At 41.5% G+C, this 23,802-nt stretch overlaps 1 protein-coding gene across 1 annotated transcript in view; it reads right to left on the reverse strand.

Moving 5' to 3' along the window:
• The window catches only part of PHF21B (PHD finger protein 21B), a 163,700-nt gene that overhangs the window by 39,100 nt on the left and 100,798 nt on the right, over window positions 1-23,802 (reverse strand). The window contains exon 3 of the mRNA XM_015824033.1: window positions 3,255-3,347. Within this exon, the coding sequence (XP_015679519.1) occupies window positions 3,255-3,347 (93 nt within the window). The remainder of the gene's footprint in view (window positions 1-3,254; window positions 3,348-23,802) is intronic.

Raw genomic sequence — 23,802 nt, forward strand, 5'->3', positions numbered from 1 at the left:
ATAAAATCGGGCACAACTCATTTAACAGCCACCGTGCTTAGAAACAGAAGTTCTGGTTGCAACTGCAGATGAGGACTCCTGTATTTATAAATGTGAAACATCTTCTCTCCCCCAAATTCTCTTTGTTCATGGAAAGCCACACCCGAATAATGGACAAAAACCTCTACTGTACGGATAGATCAACTTAAATGGAAATTCATTTACTTATACAACTTCATTCATATGGCAACTTTAGCACACCGTAATTGTTTAGCAAAAGACATTGCCCATTTATTGCATATTGTTCTAAGGAAAAAAAAAATCTCAACCTGCTTGAAGGTTGTATTTGATCAGCCAAAGCTGGAGAAACACAAAGCCTAAAGAGGTGCTAGGCTTATCATGACCACATAAACCAAATTATATGAACTGCAAATTAACTCCTTTCTCAATTCCATGCTCCGATTAAAAGGACTTCTTTCTGTCCATCAAATGCAATAACCTTTGTCCTGTAGCTCTTTTTACATCAATGAAGAAGACTAATCTCAAAAATATTCATCCCCCAGACAGTGCTTCAACAGATATCTTGGCAAGTCCGGAGAGGAAAGTGTTATTGTATTACATCATAACAACATTTACAAGGAAGGAAGGGTATTTCCATTTGAAAGAAAGAAAGAAAGAAAGAAAGAAAGAAAGAAAGAAAGAAAGAAAGAAAGAAAGAAAGGAAGGAAGGAAGGAAGGAAGGAAGGAAGGAAGAGGAAGGAAGGAAGGAAGGAAGGAAGGAAGGAAGGAAAGAAAGAAAGAAAGAAAGAAAGAAAGAAAGAAAGAAAGAAAGAAAGAAAGAAAGAAAGAAAATCTTCCTTGAAAGAGATTAATATTAAAGGGGGTCACAGTTTCTTTTTAAAAATGTAGTATTTATAACTAGCAATCCGGGTAGCCCTTGATTACAGGTGCAGTTGGGATCGGACCATCCATTGCTAAGTGATGCAGTTGTTAAATGAATTACTCCTTTTTGACATGGCCGTTAAGCAAATTCAATTTCCGCCACTGACTTTGCTTGCCGAAGCCCTCTGGGAAGATTGCAGGTGGCAATTGTTGTTTTTCTTTTTTCTAATTTTCCATTTCTGTTTGTTTGTCTTTTAACTTTGTATCTTTTTTTTTGAAAACCAATAAAAGTTATTTTAAAACAGTAATAAATTCATGCTGGTGCCAAGCACCTGAATTTTGATCTTGTCATAAGTGATTGCAATTATAAATCACTTTTTTCAGAACCCTTCATAACTTTGAAAGGTCATTAAACAAATGGCCATCAGTCAAGGACTACTTGTACCTTACCAGCTGCATGAGTAGCATGACATGTCGATGGCATACAGACACCTTGATACAATTATCTTCACTTGCTGTAGACGAACAACATTTATTTTTCTACATAATATCTCTGGAGTTCTCTCACAATTTGCAAGTTATTATGTCACTCAGATTTTGAAAGCAACATGGACTGTATATGCTATATTTCAGGATCTATTTATTGCGGGGCGCCTGGGGCAGCTCCACCCCCCCCACCCTCACCCTAGCTTGATTTTTACGTTCGTGCCTTGCCCCAAAACTAGGACTTATTTGGGGGGTAGAGCTTATATTAGGCGCATCTAGGGCTTATTTTTGGGATAGGTCTTATTTTTGGAAAAACACGGTATTAGATGGGAAAAAGTTTCTACACTGCAGGGCATAAGGGAAGAAGAGACAGGATGGTTTTGGACAGGGTGGTTCTCCAAGACAGATGGAGAAGAGAAAAAAACATACCAAAGAATGGGAGGGAGGAATCCATTTTTAGAGGCAAACACAGAGAAAAAAATCTGACCTAAAGAAGAGGATTGAGACGTGTTTGAGGAATTAGTTCTAGGTTCTCCCTCTAGATCAGTGATGGCGAACCTTTTAGAAACCGAGTGCCCAAAAACCGCCCCACCCCGCCAGCCCACCCCCAGCCTGCCCGCTCCCGCCCCACCTACCCGCAGGGCCACCCACCACCTCCACGGCCCGCCACACCTCACCCAGGTGACCCTGCAGTGCCATAGCAGCCACGCCTTCCACCCGCACCCTGCAGCATCATCTGCACGCAACGGGGTATGAGGGCGGAGTCTTCTCCCTATTGCCTGGCTGCCATGTCCTTGGCTGCGCTGCTCCGCGTGGGCCGTGCCCGGGGGCGACTCTCCTCCGGGAGGGTTTCTGGTGAGGAGGGGGCTGCAGGGGGAGGCGGGGCTGGGGCAATGGCACGTGTGCCCACAGAGAGGGCTCTGAGTGCCCCTTCTGGCACGTGTGCCATAGGTTCGCCACCACGGCTCTAGATTATGTACAGCCTCTCAAGCAAACATTTCCACAGGTAACTCTGTTTCTCTGTTGAAGATGCTTCAGTTCCCATAGATTGACCCATCCTGAGACCAGGGAGGCATGTTGCCATGGTGGATGGTCAACTAAAGGTAGAGACATGATAAGATATCAAAATAAGGGTGCTTGTGGTCCATGCACTCAAATGCGGGATGTGATAGAGAGGCTACCAAGATCCTCTAAACTCACTGACAACCATCCTTTCCTTCCTTGCCACAGTTGTTAAGTGAATCACTGCAGTTGTTAAGTTATTAATCTGGTGGTTAAGTGAATCTGGTTTCCCCATTGTCTTTGTTGTCAGAAGGTTGCAAAAGGGGATCACATGACCCCGCGACACGGCCACCGTCATAAATATGAGTCAGTTGGAAAGCATCTGAATTTTGATCACATGATCATGGGGAGGCTGCAACGGTTGTAAATGTGAAAAGTGGTCATAAGCCACTTTTTTCAGTGCTGTTGTAACTCTGAACAGTCACTAAATGAACTGTTGTAAGTCGAGGACTATCTGTATATAAAAAAATACAAGGAATAGCCCATCATCAAATGAGAGTACAAGGTGGTCTTCAAAAACTATAGGAATTGTTTCAAAATGGCTCCAAAGCTTGGAAGAGGCTGAGCTTGTAAAAAAATGCTAACAGAAGATTTTGGGGGTATTTTAGAAGCAAAAGGAAAGCCAGATAGGATATAAGTCCATTGCAAGGAATGGTGAATCAGTAAAGGATGAGTGTACAGTAGAAGCTCTGCCCCCTTTTTATATGACTCAGCACCAAGGCTGACATATAATCAATCACACAGTTATAGCTGACATCTTGACTTTTTGATAACCCCTCCCCACAGCATCCCTGTTTAGTCGGAATGTCAGCCCTGGGACCCTTGCCCAAAATTCACTTTCCTACCTGAGGTAGCACTGCTGGTCTTTGTCCTGCCAACCTCTGCAAGGAACTGACCTGAGGAACTTTAATCGGCACTGAAGTAACGGTTCCCAAAGCCTGCCAGGAAAATTGAAAGAAAAACAAAAGTATTTATTATTCAATTTATCAACTTCATTGGTTGAGGGCTCGAGATTTTGCCTAACCCAGAGAGAAACTTAACACCTGGGCCGTGGTAAGTCAAGTTGTCACCTGTAAAAGCCCTGCTAAACACACAAATTCTTTCAGGGTTCAATCAGATCAGTGGTTCTCAACCTTTTTAATGCCGCGACCCCCAACCAGTCGTAAGTCGAGGACTAAACCGGTCGTAAGTTGAGGACTAAACTGGTCATAAGCCGAGGACTACCCAACCGGTCATAAGTCGAGGACTTTCCCTGCCCGGGAGCGCCGTGCATGCGTGGTTCCGCCCCCTGCGCCGGCCGAGGCGTAGCTGGCAAACGGCAGAGACGGAGCAGGCCGACCACCAGCTGGCCCAGCTCAAGGGAGGTAAGGCACCCGCCGGAAAAGGGGGAAAAAATGGCGGACAGCCTTGCTTGGCAACCCCCGTGAAATGGTCTATCGACCCCAAATGGGGTCGCGACCCATAGGTTGAGAACCGCTGAATTAGATAAACAAACGATATTTAGAAGCTAAAATCAGAGTGAAGAAATGTCTCCAAAAAAAAACATCTCCTTCTTAATCGCTTTTCTTTCTTAGTCCCACTTTTTCTTCTCCTGACAAACCCAAGTCCCAGTTCATTTCAGCAGCTAAGTGAGTTCTGGAGAACAGGAAAAAAAAACTCAAGCAAGACAAAAAGTGCAGACAAAAGAATAAAAAAAAAAAGGGAAAGAACAACTCAGCCAAGCAGTTTCTTTGTATAGCTAAATTCATTTCTCTTGGTACCTGAGGACCCGCCAAGCTGGTTATATGATGTTTTCCAATGAAATTATCATTAGTTCTGTCACCTACATACTCGGAAAATGCCACCAATTTATTTCTCTGAAGAAGTCTGCTGTCACCTCTCAGGATTATGGAGACAAATTATGGTATTCTTCACTTATGAAATTTTTAGTGCTAAACCATATGTACTTAATGTTTACCAACCTCTTAATATTAAAACTTGGCTGTTTAATATTTAACAAGGGAAGATATTAAAAAAAAACATAGGGCGGATCCCCTCTGATTTTTATTTCTATTATTTTTCTATATGCATAGGTAATTCGTGACTTCTATCTATGTGAATTTTGCTGATAAGCTGTCCAGCAGATTCTGCCCAGAACAGAACTATCTTGGAATTGTAATGTGTTGATTTTTTAAAAAAATGTTTGTTTTATTTATCAGTCCGCTAAGAACGGGAGAGAAAAAGCAGATGAGTAACAATCAGGAGATAACATAATAATATGAAAAAAACTGATATACATTGCTACTTATTTATTTATGGTGCCATCCAGCCAACATTTTTAAATACTATTGATTTCAGCTGGAATGAGTTAAGCATATGCAGATGATATTAATGCAACTAATATGGGCAAAAACTGGCTATTTGCGATACAGCCCTGAGCATGAGTAAAATGAGAATAAAGACACTCTTCAGACCCCACTCATTATGGGAGTTGCTACCACCTCAGGCAGAAGTGAGAAAGATAGTGCTCCATTTAATGTAGAGAAATTTAATGTAATGTTGAGAAAAATCGGATTTTACACTTAGGCAAGAAAAACCAAATGTACAAATACAGATTAGGTGAAACCTGACTCAAAAGCAGTAAGTAAGAGGGATCTTAGAGTCCTAGTGAACAATCACTTGTTTGTTTGTTTGTGTGTGTTTGTGTGTGTGTGTTTGTTTATAAAATATATTGGTTGCTGATCTTACCATAAGGCAGTGGTGGCGAATCTATGGCACGGGTGCCAGAGGCGGCACTCGGAGCCCTCCCTGTGGGCACACTTGTCGTTGCCCCAGCCTCGCCTCCCCCCATGACCCCTTCCTCTCCAGCAGCTTTCCTGAAGGAGAGTCGCCCCAGAGAGTGGTCCACACGGAGCAGCACAGCCAAGGACATGGCAGCCAGGCAGCGTAGACAAGACTCTGCCCTCACACCCCATCATGCAGTTCATGCTGCAGGGTGTGGGCAGAGGGTGTGGCCACCATAGCGCTGCTGGGCTGTCTGGGCAATCTGTGGTGGGCCCTGGAGGCAGTGAGTGGTCCTGTGGGCAGGCGGGGTGGGGGATGGGGGGGCGGAGCGGGGCCGGGGCCAGTTTTTGGGCACTCGGTCTCTAAAAGGTTCGCCATCACTGCCATAAGGTTTTTCTGGGTGGCTTACAGTCAAAATATATGTATACACTAGCTGTACCCGGCCACGTGTTGCTGTGGCTCAGTCTGGTTAGCGTGTGTTGCTTTTACGTCCAACAGATGGCGCTGTTTTTCAAAAAAGCATGTTTTTTACCTGTCACAGGTGTGACATCTATATAATAGTAGATATATAAAAACACGCGCGCATTCAAATGCAACATTGTGTCAAAATTTCAAAGCAATCGGTGAAGAACTTTCGGAGATTTAAGATTTTGAACAAACGAACATTTATATTTTTATTTTTATATATATAGATATAGATATATAGATAGATTAGAACATAAACAAATCAAAAGCAAGAATTAAAAACCAAGGGCACATAGGGAGGGCAGGGGCAGAATGGGGGAGGCGGGATCTGTTGTTACTTGATCAACCACCTCCATTGTGCTGTTCCTCCATTGGGGGGAATATGAGCCAGCAGTGTGCAGCAGTAGCCAAAAAAGCCAATGCAATCCTTGGTTGCATAAACAGAAAGATAGAATCAAGAACATGTATCAAGAACAAGTATTAGTACCACCTTATAAAACCTTAGTAAGACCACATCTGGTGGGGGGGGGGTTCAAGAGGCAACTGGACTTTCTTGTTTTTCTTTGAAGACTTTTTGCTTCTCATCCAAGAAATTTCTTCAACTTCTTGGATGAGAAGGGAAATGTCTTCAAAGAAAAACAAGAAAGTCCAGTTGCCTCTTGAAAAAGCACCTTTGGGACAACCATGACCTGAATGATTGAGAATCTCCATAGACACATCTGGAATATTGCATCCAGTTTTGGCCAGCACGTAATAAAAAAGAAGTCGAGACTTTGGAAAGAATGCAGAGAAGAGCAACAAAAATGATTAAGGGCCAGGAGATTAAAACATATGAAGAACGATTTCAGGAATTGGGAATGGCTAGTTCAGGGGTAGGCAATCTTGGCTCTTTTATGACTCGTGGACTTCAACTCCCAGAATTCCCAGAGTTGAAGTCCACGAATCATAAAAGAGCCAAGGTTGCCTACCCCTGGGCTAGTCTAATGAAAAGAAGGACTAGGGGTGACATGATAGCAGTGTTCCAATATTTGAGGGGGCAAGGGAGAGTGATTGGCCCAAAGTCATCCAGCCACAGCCTTCATGGGTAAGATGGGATTTGAACTTTAAGATTCATGGGGCACAAGGTGAAGCTTTCTTCCACTACTGTCTGGTGGCATATATGGAGTCCTGAACAGCTGTAACAGCAATCCTAAACTTTAAAATCTCAATGTACCCAGAGGTCTGAAATAGTGTAATTTTTGCGTTGATGAAGACTAGTTCTATTTTTCATTCTCATTAGACTCAGATGAGGTTTTGACATGAGTGGCTGGGGAATTCTGGGAGTTAAAAGTCTACACATCTTAGAATTACCAAGTTTGAAAAACACTAAGCTAGATGATAAGTAATAAACTGTAGATGAATCTGCAGAATGAAAATGTTACACATTGCTGTGTACAACTGATTCTGCACAGATAAAGAGATATTGTTGTTTAGGCTGAAAATGCTTTGGGAACTAGAGATGTATCTTGAAGGCCTGATTACTGCTTCCAGCGCTGTCTTGGTTGGGAACACAAAACTTAACCTCCACATTTTGTTACTGTCATCATTATACACAAGACTAATCTTGAATGTATTCAAATGCCTCAAGTAGTACAGATTTTGGATGCAGGAGTTGTGTCTACCTTATCCAGGTGAAGGCACTATGTATCCAGTTCAAAATACTACTTTTCTACGCAATGGAGAATGAGAATTTAACCAAAGCTTTGCTATTAAAATTTACCATCAGGCCTTATCAAACTAAATTCAACCCAACATCCTGCTAGATTCAAGATAACCCCTTCTAATTTTCCCATTCCATGCAACGTTGTAATTGTTTTTGGAAAACTTCACAAAGAAATTTGGCTACAGTTAATTCTCCCAATAAAAACTCTCAATACATTTGGCTTAACATCTAAATGAAGAGCAAATAGCAAGTTTCTAGCTTACATATTAGCAAGAATTTAAGGAGCTTTATGTCGTATCTTCTCAGCTGGAAGTTGACAAGGACAGAAGACAGAGCACTGAAGGACACAAGAGCTTAGACCAGGGGTAGTCAACCTTGGCTCTTTTATGACTCGTGGACTTCAACTCCCAGAATTCCTGAGCCAGCTTAGCTTAGCTGGCTCAGGAATTCTGGGAGTTGAAGTCCACGAGTCATAAAAGAGCCAAGGTTGACTACCCCTGGCTTAGACCATCAAAGCTGTGGTAAAACTCAATTTCTTTGTGAATTCCCAGCTCACAGACAAAGCAGAATGGACTGGTATGGGGGGGTTGTGTGTGTGCTTTTATGAGAACAAACTCATATATAAACTGGGAGTAAAGCTCATTCATTATACAGATAGTCCTGGACTTACAACAATAATTGAGCCTGGAATTAAGGTCATGCCGGTCATTAAGCAGATCATCACATGACCGTGACCGATTTACAACATTTTTTGTGGTTGTTTTCTAATGTGGCAGTCATAAATGCCATGGTTGTTAAGCAATCGCTGTGGGTGTTAAGCGAAGTCATCATCTGTAAATGATTGGGTTTTTTGCTGGACACAGGAAGTAAATACCAGTTTCTGACAAAAAATGTCATAAATCATATTCATGTGATCCCAGGATGCTGCAAAGGGTCATAAATGCTGGGCAATTGCTGAGCACCCAAGATGCAAGCAACATGATCATGGGGGTGGGGGGGCATGGATCGTACCTTCAAATCCAGATCTGAAGTATCTTTTGGGGGGATAAACTACATAACTCTGAACTGTTGCCAAGCGACTGGACATTAGTTGAGGATTACCTGCACCTGACTTTCATCCCCCCTGACTTGAATGGTGTAGGTTATTTCCCCAGCCAACTGCATTGGTATTCTTTTCCTGATTTCCTGTTCTGACTTTGACTTCTATTTCTGGGAATAAGACATTTTTTCTGCTCTTTTCCCTTTGTTACGCGAGTAAACCTGTGCTTGTTCTTATGAACCTTTAATTAACAATCTAAAAAGACATTTTTCCGGCAATGCCTGACCTTTAAGTGCTTTGCATAAATTTATTGATACCAGCAGAAACAATAATTTTAAAAGGTTATTTTATAACTGCAGAATAGTTTATAGCAGTGCTTCTGTCGAGAAAAATTAGTTTCTTATTACTACATTTATGATGCTAAGCTTTTTAATAAAAAGGGACTATAAAAGTCAAATCTGTTGTACGGCTGCAGACTCCATGTACTGCCCCTCCAATACCAGTGTTTGTTCTGTACTTCAGAGGAAAATGGTGTATGATTGTGTTACTCTTCCATTTGTATTCTCACAACAGCCTGAGATGAGAGTTTGTATAAAGGAATATTCAAGAAAAACCCAGAATTGACACCAACAATATTTTATAAAATAACGATGACAATCAAAAGTGAAAAAGAACAGCTGTAATTCTCACCCATCCAAAACTGGCAATATCACTTATTCAACAAATAACATAAAAAGTTTATTCAATAAGGACAATTTTAACAGGCTGATGCTCTCCTGTAGCAAACGACAGTTAAATGAAGAAGGTCTGTCCATTTCAAAGAGGAATTATTTGGGGAATACTGTAATTCCATGCACACACTTTGAATGTTTCAACAAAACAATACTTAACCGAGGTAAACAGAGAAAGTTATCAGTCATATATATATTATTGCTACAACATGATATATGAAAAGCAGGTTCCCAGAGCAATATGGAAATGTCTTAAGACTTCTGAATAGTTCAATCAAAATCTGAGAAATCAGTGTCAAATACAAAGTTTACAATAGCACAAAATTACCCATTCCATCTCTAAATAAAGGAGATTTGATGCATTTCCATCCTATTCAAAGTTAAGCAAAAGCTAGCTAAAGAACCTTAAGGCAACCGAACCAAGTTATGTAAGACAGGATTTGCCTGTTTCACTACTAAAACATTACTTGGGCCATTAATTCCTAATTCAGTAAAATTACACAAAATATATTTACAACACTTTCCTCTGAGTAGGTTTATTAAACATTTTTTGGGGTCTGTAGTATTTTTAAACAACTTTTTTTGCAGTAAAAGTTTGCAGCTACATTACAGCAGCCACCCACCTTTCCTAACATAAAAGCCAGAGCTGTTTTTCTGTTGCATATAAGACGCTAAAGCTATTTTAAAGAATTCTTTTTCTGTTTCACGCTCAATATTGGTAACTGAATGGATTTTTAATGTAGTAGAAAGAGGAGAACAGATTGCTATGGCAACTGCAAAGATGAAAATTCTTAACTTGAATGGACATTCAGAAAAGTAATTGCAGGGTGCTTGTGTGTGTGAGAGAGAGAGTGCATTTATTTACAAAGGATGTTGCAAGGCAACCTTGAATCTGCTCTTAAAAACTTAAGGAACATGAACTCAAAGGTTTCTTCTCAATAAACATTGTACCCGCTATTTATATACATGGTGGAAAAGCTGGGGAAAGAATGAAAGGAAAACCATCTTTTATGTGGAAATCCAAATTTCCAATACACGTTTTTTTTTTGTCAAAACATTTGATGAATATTAAGTTTTACTCTCAAACAGCTTTGAGGTAGGCTTATTCAAATGTGGATCTTATTTTATTTGCTTGTCTTAAAGGAGGTGTTACTATACCCTATTTTGAAAACAAATCCAACAGACACATTCTTAAAAACAAGTTAAGGGGTTTTAAAATAATTTGCCAGATCTGCCAGTGATGACCAAACTTATATTTGAAAAGAAACAAATACAAATACAATGTGCTAATTAAATCTCTTCAGGCGTAATGTGAATTTTCTATGCTGTTCATGAAGCAAACTCAACAACCAGGTATTGGTGTTTGCCAAGTTAAAATCCAGATCCAAAGCTTTTCATGAAAGACAACTGAAATCTTGCTTAAAGTGCTGGAATCATTAATCAAAAGCAACCTTTAGTTTCAAAAAATATAGAAATAGTAGCTATTCCTTAATTTTGGCAGAGTTCCCTGGAAACTGTAATTGCTTATTTATTTTTTGGCTCAATCTGAATATTTGTAAAGCAAAACTATTCACTACTTTTCTAGTGTTCCCCAACCATTCTGCCCTTCCTGGGTCAGGTGTGTTCATTACTTCAGTTGTGACTATTGTTATTGTTCCTCTGTTGTTTTCATGTTCCAAAGTTGTGTTACATAAATTGCCTAAGGTAATGATCTTATCCATTGAGCAGTCAGCAAACAAATGAATAAATGAATAAATAAATAAATGAGATGGCCCTCATAGAAGACAGAGTTTTCTATCATTCTCAACTGTTTTATATACATTGCAAGTCATGCAGATCTCATCAAGCTTCACACAGACCTGTGAAATTTTCTCGTTTCATCAGCAGAATTATGACTTCTATGAGCATCCTGACAGATGTGTAAGTAAACACCGTGCTTTTTGATCTAGAAACCCTACTGCAAAAATAAGTATGGCACAGTGCCTAGAATAGCAGACTGAAAGCAAACCTGAACATTTTAATGCAATACATTTAATTTATTCGATTTATGCACTGCCCAATTCTAAAATGGGGAGAAAGGAGAAGAAGGGAGGGAGGGAGGGAAGGGAACGGAAGATCTTTCTTTCCAATCTTTTGAGAGAGAAACTGCTTCCATATGTAGGAAGTCAGTCCCCCAGAGAAGGAAATATTAAAAGGGCAGGAAAATATATTTCCTCAAAGGATCTTAAAGAGGCAGAAAAGCATGTCCAGTTTTTCTTAACAGCCCCAAGTCTCCCTTCCTCAAGCAGAAATCAGCGCTATAGAAATGCAGATGTAAACCATCAGGAAGGTTGAAGCTAGAAGCTTAGGAAGACAAAGACACCTAAAATCTACATATCCCATCCAAGACAGGGTGAGGTAAGATTAACCCACAGATACCAAAAGAGCACACTCAGACTCAAGTCAAAGTTCATGCCACAGGAACAGGAAACAACTCCATACAAAAGGCTCCAGAGGATATAAAAACCCACTCCCTACATGTGCTCTCTCTCTTTTCTGCCAGAGCCATCTTTCTGTCTGGTTCTCCTCTTCAATAAACTGCAACCTTCTTTCTAAAGCAGTCGCCATGTTTATTCCCAGCTTGGACTGAACCACGATGAAGACTTTTCTTTCAACACATACTCCAAACTAATATAATGAACAAACCTATTTCTAATCCAGCCTTTCTCAACCAGGGTTTTGCAGAACCTAGGGTTACACGAGAAGTCACCCGGACTGTGATTGAAAAATAAACTAATTAACCTTATTTTCTAATTTTCCATGCTGTGCAATGCTAACTATAGATCTAATTTTTACTCAAGGGTTTCCTGAAACCTGAACATTATTTCAAGGGTTTGTCTAGGATAAAAAGGTTGAGAAATGCTGCAAACAACCAATTATCTTTACCGGATAAGGAATCTGTTTATTCTGTCTTGCATGGGATTGAAGCAACAGGAATGTGCTTCAAAATAGGTTGAATTGATGAATGAATTCAAAATAGGTTGTTTCGATCTGCCCAAAGTGTTTTTGAGACTGCTGTGACCTTTTGGAAAGTTTTCAAGGCCAAACAGCTCTGTTTCATTTCACCTGTGATACTACCAAACCAAATTCCTATCCTGGTGTTGGGTTTTTTTTTAGCAACAGTGGAGTTTGAAGGATTTGTGGGCTGTCTCTTCCTCCACTGGAAGAACTAGACTCTGCCTCCTTCTTAGCAACTCTATTAAGTGAAATGCTGGCTTGATGTAGCAGGGTGAGATTGACAAATGCTTACTTTTACTCGAATAAAAGGATTTATGATACAGAACCAACAATGGTGTATGGCTACCTATTAAGCAGATTAAATTCCTTAACTTTGCCAACTAATGTAGTTTGTTCTTTCGTATGGAATGAATTGTGTGATCTCCAACAACCGTATTCCATTCCATTATTTTAAATCTCTCCCTCTGCTTGGAGAGTTTTTCTCTTGGCATGTTAAAATGTGGTTGTCTGGAACAAATTAAACAGTGCAAATGTATTGACACTGGCCAGATATTTTGAATTTCCTATACATATAACCAACTTTGTTTGCACAAACCAATCGATGCAACTGTGCTTAAAGAAAAGATAACTAAAACTTAAGAGCTGTTCAATCTGGAGCAATTCATTTCTGAAGCATTTTCTTTCTGACTAAACTCATATATTTGTTTCGAGGATTGTCCATGCATTTCCAGAAGTGAGCAGCTATATAGGAGCCATTTCTAGAATTCTTGGAATATTTTCACAAGTATATATTTCTTTCAATTAGAAAACAATTTATTATGCACTGCTGAAATAACTTCTCATCCAGAATGCGCATCAGGAATTCCTAGTTAATCGGATAGAACCTGCCAGGTCTTATAAATTGACACTCATTTTGGAATATTACAAGGAAAGTGTAACCCTCTCTTAATTTCTTACTTGTGATTTTTAAACTGATAGGAAATCCAAAAATTCACATCTGACACTGAAGAGATGAAGGCCTTGGGCCTTCCTTCCCCTACCACCATTTCTGAATCCAATATTTCAAAGAGTGAAACTGTGAGAAAGGATGATATAAGATATTAAAACATGGAGATGGGTGAACTCTGTGGTTTTTCACCCTATTCTTATTTCATTTGATAGGATTTTTTTAAAAAAAGAATTCCCATCAAATTTGGGGGAAACTGTTGAAACACTATGAAATACTCAGGTGGGATATGTAGGGTTCTTGAACTGATTTTTTAAAAGGTATCCTTAACTACCATCTTCTCTTCTGAACTGTGTGGCCTCTCTAGCTTCTCCATTATAGAAGATTTCACCAATTATCAATTTAGCACTTTATTATTACTTATAATAAATACTTTGTTCCTAGGAATCCAAAGGATCTGCGATTGCAGTGATCTGGCCAAGATTCTGAAGCATTTGTGAAAGTTCCCAATTCCAATTATTGAACTCCTAGCCAATACAGACAACTTTTGATCTGCAAATGGTTTCAGATCACAAACTGACTTGCTTCTTTCTTTCTATTTCAAAAGTATGCTGCATTCCAGGAGTAACCCACATTAAAAAGTTGCAAATGGGTAACTACAATTTTATCAAGATGAAGGACTTAAATGATTTTTTTTGGCCTGTACCACCTTGGCTCCAGACTTTGAGGATGATAAATACAGTACTTAAGCTAATAATATTTTCAGTTTAAATGAGAAAGGACAGGATGAATTCCAGGGCATGGAACTATTTTCGCAAATATATCTGAGCCTTGTACTAAACAAAGCTGTTAGAAAAATTCATGCTCAGAGTTTACTGTTTTTGCACATAGGTGACGCTAACTTGAAACTATTCTTTAAGACTGAATAGCTTCAATCAAAATGAATGTGCAATAAAAATCTAAAAAAAAATCTAAAAATGTATCCTTTTACTTTCTTCTTTATTGTTTATGTTTTTATGTACAGAAAAAAATGTATTTTGGAGGATGCTGCAGAAGAGATGTGTGATTCCTCTTCCAACTGAACTTTAATTGCAGAAATGCTGCTTTCCAACATTCAAAAACTTGTTTCCTGATAAGATTCTGTGGGAAGTCAGCCCCCCCTCGAGAAGGAAATATTAAAGAGGCAGAAAAGCATGCCCAGTTTTTCTTAATAGCCCCAAGTCTCCTACCCCCAAGCAGAAACCAGCTCTGTAGAAATGCAATGTAAATAATCCAGGAAGGTTGGAGGCCCCCAGCCAGAAGCTTAGGAAGACAAAGACACCTAAAATCTACATACCACACCCAAACTCTAAGACAGGACATAATGGGATTAACCCACAGATGCCAAAGGGCACACTCACACTCAGGTCAAAGTTCATGCCACAGGAACAACTCCAAACAAAAGGCTCCAGAGGATATAAAAACCCACTCCCTACATGTGCGCTCTCTCTCTCTCTCTTCTTCCAGAGCCATCTTCCTGTCTGGCTCTCCTCTTCAATAAACTGCAACCTTCTTTCTAAAGCAGTCGCCATGTTGTTTATTCCCGGCTTGGACTGAACCACGATGAAGACTTTTCTTTCAACAGTTCTTTTTGAAAAGTACAATTTAGGATGTTTACTTTTCTGAGCAGTTGCAATAGTGTACTCAAACATTGTAGCAATTGGGTTTTTTTGTCCGAGCACAGAACTATGAAACACTTCAGACTTAAGTTCTCAATCATTTGCAGATTTAAGATAGTATTTTATTTTTATTTCCTGGTTATAATTTTTTCTTAGACTTAAAAGCTGGAAGGCAAAATTAAAGTTTAGCTTTTTCATTTAATTAGCAATTGAATGGATGCTAATACAGAGCAAGAGTTCCCTATATACCAGTGATGGCGAACCTTTTAGAGACTGAGTGCCCAAAAACTGCCCCTGCCCCTGCTCCACCCCCTGCCCCGCTCCTGCTCCGCCCCACCCCATCCCCCACCCCACCTGCCCACAGGACCACTAACCGCCTCCAGGGCCCACTGCAGATCGCCCAGGCAGCCCAGCAGCGCCACGGCCACGCCCTCTGCCCACGCCCCGCAGCATCAACTGTGTGAGATGGGGCGTGAGGACAGAGTCTTGTCTACACTGCCTGGCTGCCATGTCCTTGGCTGCGCTGCTCCATGTGGGCCAGGCTCGGGGGCAACTCTCCTCCGGGGGGGGCTGCTGGTGAGGAGGGGGTTGTGGGGGGACGCGAGGCTGGGGCAACGGCATGTGTGCCCACAGAGAGGGCTCCGAGTGCCGCCTCTGGCACACATGCCATAAGTTCGCCACCACTGCTATATACTGTCTGTATACACACACACACACACATGGAGGGAGGGAGAGGGAGAGAGGGAGGGAGGGGAGAGAGAGGGGGGAGGGAGATACACTAACAGCCCGGATTGTTAGTGAGACCTTAATGAGACCTATGTAAGTAGATTAATAGGTACCACTTTGGTGGGAAGTTAACAGTGTTCTGTGCGCCTTTGGCATATAGCCATGCAGGCCAGATGACCATGGAAAATATCTTCCGACAATGCTGGCTCTCTTGGCCAAAAAACTGAGATAAGCACCACACCCTGAAGTTGGACTCGACTCGACAGGAAAAACTTTACCTTTTACACACACACACACACACACACACACACACACACAGGGGGAGGGGAGAGTACATCATCATGTCAAGATTTAAGCCAATTTTTTTTTCTGAATATTGAAAATTAATTTCTAATTCTTGCTGCAAAAAATTACAAATAGTATACAAATAATGACTGAAATGAATCCATTTGTTTAAAAGTTGTAAGGAACCCTATTCCAATTTTATGATGATCTCAGTGTTCAGACAGATAACGATAATGAAGATTAGCAATTTTGCTACAGCTTGAGAAATTTTGTTTTCATCTTTCCACCTATAAAATGCAATTTTACCTCACATTAACTTTCTGAGAACGTAGCGTAAATTAAACTACCATGTATTAAAAATGAGGGGAAGACTTTAAATTCCAGTAAAAAGTAACTGCTCACATTCATACATTAGCATTTTTATTTAAACGTTCTCATTTTACTATAGGGAAGTGTACAGGGATTATTCAGAAATATATTATTCAGGTTAGTAGTCAAAGTAAAGATAAACATTTCCCCTGTCCAACTCTAGGGGGCGGTACTCATTTCCATTTCCTAGCAAAGGGAGCCAGCATTGTCCAAAGATGCTTTCGTGGTCATGTGACTGGCATAACTATAAGCCAGTGGTTCGCAACCTTTTTAATGCCGCGACCCTCAACCGGTCATAAGTCGAGGACTAAACCGGTCGTAAGTCGAGGACTACCCAACAGGTCGTAAGTCGAGGACTTTCCCTGCCCGGGAGCGCCGCACATGTGCGGTTCCGCCCCCTGCGCCGTCCGAGGCGTAGCTGGCAAGCGGCAGAGACAGAGCAGGCCGACCACCAGCTGGTCCAGCCCAAGGGAGGTAAGGCACCCGCCGGAAAAGGGGGAAAAATGGCGGACAGCCTTGCTTGGCGACCCCCGTGAAATGCTCGATCGACCCCAAATGGGGTTGCGACCCATAGGTTGAGAACCGCTGCTATAAGCTGAGGTGCACAGAATGCTGTTACCTTCCTAACAAACTGGTACCTATTTATCTACTTGCTTCTGCATGCTTTTGAACTGCTAGGTTGGCAGGAGCTGAAACAAGAATGGGAGCTCACCTAGTCATGAGATGGTTGGGTTTTGAACTATCAACCTTTTGGTTGACAAGTCTAGCGTCCTAATAGTCAAAGTAAACAAATTGAAATTGAGAAGGCTGCTGCTAAGCAAGGATGTTTTGCTCAGTTCTTGGGCATAGTAGATTTTTAAAGCTCTACTTAATTACACAATTGTGTATTCAGATCTGTTGCATACACCCACTGACAAAAATTCCATCACAGGCAAGCTGTTCACACCTCCCTCACATGGATCTTCTTTTTGGAAAGATAGCAGAAAAACCTTAAAAAAAAAAAAGAGGGATCTAGACTTTACTGCATGAGTGCCTCCAAATCTAGACATCAAGGGATGGAGAAGAAATAGTGAACAGTCACAAAGTGACACAAACCAGCTAAAGGATGCTTGGGGATAAAAGTCTTTGGCTGAGTCCACTCAAATGCTAGAACAAGGCATGCCATCCATCTGCTAAAAATACAAATATTTTGAACACTACCCAACCTTGGCCATACTTTACTGCAGTGCTTCTCAATCTTGGCAATTTTAAGAACTATGGACTTCAACTCCTAGAACTTCCTAGCAGCCAGAATTCTGGGAGTTCCCGAAGTTGACAAACCCTGCCTAACTCCTTCTCTTTTGATATACTAGATCCTTTTGTTTTAACATTTGAACCATCCCTATGTTGTTTCTTGCTGGTTGCCCGGAAAGTGCGCTTGTTCTCTTGCTTAAGCAGAGAGGATAAAACAATCCACATCTCTACAATAGCCATCTTCCTTAGCCCCAAGATTAGGGGTAGGCAACCTTGGTTCTTTTTATGACTCGTGGACTTCAACTCCCAGAATTCCTGAGCCAGTATGGCTCAGCTTGGAAACCTCTCCCTTTCCCCTCAGCATGGCTGGCTCAGGAATTCTGGGAGTTGAAGTCCACGAGTCATAAAACAGCCAAGGTTGCCTACCCTTGCCCAAGATGCTTGTCCATCTCTTAGCCCTTTAGGATGATTCTTATCATGACTTCGGCATGAGCAATTACAAATGAGAAGATGGACTATAGCCACCACTAGTCCTGTTTTGAGTCATGGGCCCCCATGGAAATGAAAGCAATGCTAGGGCCAAACGTGTTTGTATACCTGTAGTTCTCAAATTACAACAATTCCTTTAGTGACTGTTCAAAGTTACAATGGCACTGAAAAAAGTGACTTATGACCATTTTTCACACTTAAGACCATTGTAGCATCCCCACGGTAGTGGGATCAAAATTCGGACATTTGGCAACTGGTTCATATTTATGACGGTTGCAGTGTCCCGGGGTCATGTGATCCCCTTTTGCAACCTACTGACAAGCAAAGTCAATGGGGAAGCCAAATTCACTTAACAGCCATGTCACTAACTTAACAACTGTGATGATTGACTTAACAACTGGGGCAAAAAAGGTTGTAAATGGGGCAAAACTCACTTAGCAAATGTTTCACTTAGCAACATAAATTTTGGTTGCAAGTCGAGAACTACTTGAACAGTATGTCAGCCTCTCCATTGTTTGGTTTAATTAAAAATTTAAGAGGGAGAGGAACTTGGCAAGCAACCAATGTGGGATCCACGGGAATCCTAGATCCCATTTACCAAGGTCTGCAAGCACCATTAAAAGACAGAAATTGATCACTCGACTTCTTTCAAATTTGGGAACCTTATAAATTTATTTCACAGAAAACGTCCAAGTTATCTCTACCCCCTACTGGCATAAATATAAACAAAACTTAGAACATAAGCAGGCATAGTAGTAATTTAAGCAGACAAAATACTTCTTTAAAAAAAGAAACAACAGTATATGATAAAATAGGAACGAAAAGAACATATTTCAAAAACAAGCAGAATGGAGAAAACATCCAAATGTCATTACTCCAGAATGAAACATGTCATTTTGATTCTCTTTTCTGAGATGGTAGGTTCTCCTGCTTGAGCAGGGGGCTGGACTAGAGGACCTCCAAGGTCCCTTCCAGCTCTATTCTATTCTATTCTATTCTATTCTATTCTATTCTATTCTAACCTGCAATAAAGACCTTGACAAGAGACATTCACAATTATTGCCAGATAAACCCTTACGGATTCCTGAGGTATAACACTTGGAGATGCCAGTGGACCTGTTTTGAGGACACAAGACCTCTCGTCTTATCAGTTTTAAATTAATAATAACATTTAAAAAAGAACATAGAAACTGTTACACTGCAAAATGAAATTTCAGACCTGAGAAATTATGTTTCGTTCCAAGAATATCCCTTGTGGTGAGTTGCTTTAAATGTTGTAGTCTTTAAAACAGTGTTTCTCAATCTTGACAACATTTAAGATGCGTGGACTTCAACTCCCAGAATTCCTCAGCCAGCATTTCTAGCTTTAAAATCTTTGAAGGTACACTGTGGTTAATGAGGGACAACTGCAGATTCAGAGATAACCACATGTTATAGTCATAACAGTTAAGATGGTGGCTGCCATGCTGCAACTGAGCTCTGCCTGCTTTTAGAATGTACAAATCAATATATTGGATTTCAACATGAATCTATACAAACATAAATCAATGTGAATCAAACCTCACTATTTTTTTGCATGTAAATACTCTGGACAATGCACTTGTTCTAATATCCTCTGATCTGAAAATCTGCTCTTATTCTCAAGCTTTTGAATTTAATTATGGAGTTAGCTGACAAAGTTAATTCTCACTACTATAACCCTAATGAGAAGGAAGGACTCACTGGAGAAGAGCCTAATGCTGAGAAAGATTGAGGGCAACAGAAGAAGGGGACGACAGAGAATGAGGTGGCTGGATGGAGTTACTGGAGCAGTAGGCGTGAACTTAAATGGACTCCAGAAGATGGTAGAGGACAGGAAGGTCTGGAGGAACGTTGTCCATGGGGTCGCGATGGGTCGGACACGACTTCGCAACTAACAACAACAACAACAACTATAAATTTAATGAATTGATAATAGATAACATAACTTGCATTGTATAATCAGAACATGCTGATAGACGAATGAAAACATCACAAAAGTATTCTTCACTTTATTACATGTAAAAGTGTACTGGAAGTCTCATCAGTGAGGCCTCAAATAAATTAGGGCACGTAAAGTGCACTGAAATTAGTGAATCACTTCTTCCCAAAGGGTTGATAAATGTATTACAGAAAAAGACTTGGTACATGTGCTTTTTCAATTTTCCCAGAAGGGGTGGCCCTGAAGTTTGAGGGCGCAGAACATTAGATGCCCCTCAAAGGTCTCAACATTCCTTCAATTAAGTAATGACATCCATCGGGACCCTTCTTCCAAAAGAGCTGGTTGTATGGTCTGATGAACATATCTTTATTTCTCAATCTTGATTAAGAATTTGGGAATCCTTGATTCTCAACTCCTGCTCAAAGTTTTGTACAAAGCACCCCCACTAAGTGCATGTTTGTAGCTGGAAGGGAAGTATATTCAGATTTTGACTTAACCCCTAAATTTTGGAAACAAAAAAGTTGGCCAAATTCAAACAATATTTCTTTTGGAGAGAAAGCTTCTGACTATCCCCAGTTTTTAAAGCACCAGAAGGCAGGGTAAGAAGCAATGGATGGAAACTAATCAATCTAAAATGAAGGAGAAATTTCCTGACAGTTAATTAATCAGTGGAACAGCTAATCTTCAGAAGTTGTGGGTGCTCCAACAGTAGAAGTTTTTAAGAGGAGATTGGGCAACCATTTATCTGAAATGTTATAGGGTTTCCAGCTTGAACAGGGGGTTGGACTAGAAGACCTCCAAGGTCCCTTCCAACTCTGTTATTCTGTTATATTGTTATTACAGCTTCTAACAGAATTCAACTGTTAGTTCTTTGGTTCCACAAAATCTAGTAAATGCTGGAAGATTTTTACAATAGCAGAAAATCCCTGTAGATAAAAAGAAAAAGAGAGAAAGCTAGTTTTCATACTATTCTAGGAATATATTTCTGCAAAGTAAGCCTAAATATACTTACTCAGATATTCCTTGCAGCCAACGGAAATGCATTTATTGCAGAATATCAGGACACAACTCTAATCTTTTATTCCATTTAGCAAAACTACTACAAAATCACGATAAAATAGTGCAAATAAATTCATATTGACTTCTGTATATCATCATCAATGCAGTTGCTCCAAGAATCAACCTGACATTCATATTAAAAACAAATAAAACGAATAAAACCGTTCTATTCCACTGTACATTGCTCTCTGTGCATATTTTGACGTATGTGGCCCTTTAAATATTTTAGCATTTATACAGAGCTGAATTCATGTTCTCTATCTCTATAAACTTATTTCTCAGGCAGAACATGGAGGATGCACAGGTGTATAATTGACAGATAAGCATGTTTTAGTTCAGAGGGATGTGAATTCAACATTTTACTCTTTTGCAACTTGAATTAAATCAAAAAGAAAAAATCTAAATAACAGGCTTTGGACATTTGATGAGCCAAAATTAATGCTATGACTCATCCAAGAATGACATGAACAGAGATTATCACAAAACTTTAGTTAGCCTTATGCCTGATTTAGTAAATTTCCCAAATAATTTTTAATAGGCAGTTCTGGAAATCTAAGAGAATATAACTTCGTAAGAACTTATATCTCTTTCTGCATTCTTAACAAACAACAAGCAACTAAAAGGACAGACAGAACACAGAAAACAGGGCATGGATTCTACGTGTCTGTCTATCTCCCCAAACATGACCAGGCATGCACATAAAAAACTTTTATGTATTACTGTAATTGTCTGCCAGTGGTCCAAAGGGTGGGTCTATTTCATTTTGTATAACTTTGACATGTTGCATACTTTGGGGAAGAAGGAGACAAACCTACAAGAAATCCTAATCACAAGAAACTCTAATCACCAAACATCTCATCTGATGGGAAACTTTACCAAAGCTTATTTTTGTCCTTTGAAACTTGGCTTAAACATTTCAGTGGCTAGAAAGTTTTAACTTATAATAATAATAAAGTTGGAAGGGACCTTGGAGGTCATCTAATCCAACCCCTTGCTCAGGCAGGAGGCCATATACCATTTCAGACAAATGGTTGTCCAGTTTCTTCTTAAAAACTTCCAGTGTTGGAGCATTCACCGCTTCTAGAGGCAGGTTGTTCCACTGGTTAATTGTTCTAACTGTCAGGAAGTTTCTCCTTAGTTCTAGGTTGCTTCTCTCCTTGATTAGTTTCCATCCGTTGCTTCTTGTCCTGCCCTCAGGTGCTTTGGAGAATAGCTTGACTCCCTCTTCTTTGTGGCAGCCCCTGAGATATTGGAACACTGCTCTCATGTCCCCCCTCGTCCTTCTCTTTGTTAAACTAGACATACCCAATACTAATTCTTAAGCATCTGCCTTTGGTCCCCAAATCACACTGCAGATTCCTCAGTGATTCTGGATCATCCTTAACTGAATTTAACTGTTTATCAGGAGACTTCAGTGCTGTCATCACCTTGAACGCTCCCCACTGCCACTCCCAAGTAAAATGGATCAATGCCTTCAAACGCTAACAACATGCCAATATTAAAATCAGGAGAAATTCTCCAATTCATACTAATCAACCACTTCATCAGGAAACTCTTTCTAATACATACTTTCCTTGTAGAGTAACAGACTTTGGTGTGAGTGCTGGGCAAGAAGCGGCCATCTCAACCCTGCAATTGTCAATCTTGGATTCTGGATAGGACAGGACAGGGCAGGATAGGATAGGATAGTTGGAAGGATCTTGTAGATCATCTAGTCCAACCCCCCCTCCCGCCCCGCAGCCGCTGCCCAAGCAGGAGACCCTATACCAGTGGTTCTCAACCTGTGGGTCGGGATCCCATTTGGGGTCGATCGACCATTTCACGGGGGTCGCCAAGCAAGGCTGTCCGCCATTTTTTTTGTCCATTTTTTTTCCCTTTTCCGGCGGGTGCCTTACCTCCCTTGGGCTGGGCCAGCTAGTGGTCTGCCTGCTCCGTCTCTGCCGCTTGCCAGCTACGCCTCGGCCGGCGCAGGGGGCGGAACCACACATGCGCGGCGCTCCCGGGCAGTGAAAGTCCTCGACTTACGACCGGTTGGGTAGTCCTCGACTTACGACCGGTTTAGTCCTCGACTTACGACCGGTTTAGTCCTCGACTTACGACCGGTTGGGGTCGCGGCATTAAAAAGGTTGAGAACCACTGCCCTATCCAGGGGTAGGCAACCTCGTCTCTTTTATGACTCATGGACTTCAACTCCCAGAATTCCTGAGTCAGCATAGCTGACTCAGGAATTCTGGGAGTTGAAGTCCATGAGTCATAAAAGAGCCGAGGTTGCCTACCCCTGCCCTATACCATTTCTGACAGTCCAGTTTCTTCTTGAAAGCTTCCAGTGACAAAACTCCCACAACTTCTGAAGGCAATCTGGAAACGCTAATGCCACTTGTAATAAACCATTCTGGGTAGATGGATCCGGAGGTTCAGCCAAAGCAATATGCTCCCATTTTGCCTTTCCTGCAGGGTTCCCCCTTGCCCGCCAGCTCCTTACCGGACCCTTACCGGCTCTGGTGCGGAGCCAGGCTCCAGAAGAGATTTCCCGACAATCCACCGCGAGTTCGGGGCTGACGGTCAGCCGGCCACGCCGTCTTCCCGGCCTTCGGCCATCGGGGGGGGGGGCGCCCCAGCCGCTTCCGCGGCCCGAGGCTGCTCACCTGGGCGCCCGCGCCAGTCTCGCTCCGCAGGTGGCGGGCGGGCGCGCTCGGCGGGGGGGGCCGACGCTGCAGCTCGGGCGGCCGAGGGGCTGCGCGGTCACCATGGCGACCGAGGCCGGGGGGGGGGGTCGAGAGGCCGCGGGGATCCGGTCTCGCCCAGCAGAGAAGATGAGAACGGCGCGGCGCGGGGCGCCCCGTTTTGGCGCTTGGCGACCTCCGTCCGAAGGAGCAGCGCAGCCTCCGGTCAGCTGCAGCCCCGCATAGCGGCCGACCCTGCCTGCCCGAACCGGGGACGAGCGACGGTCCGCTGCAGCCGGGGGGGGCGC

The sequence above is a fragment of the Protobothrops mucrosquamatus genome, unplaced genomic scaffold (assembly GCF_001527695.2).
Source record: "Protobothrops mucrosquamatus isolate PMUCROS unplaced genomic scaffold, P.Mucros_1.0 scaffold2090, whole genome shotgun sequence".
NCBI lineage: Eukaryota > Metazoa > Chordata > Lepidosauria > Squamata > Viperidae > Protobothrops > Protobothrops mucrosquamatus.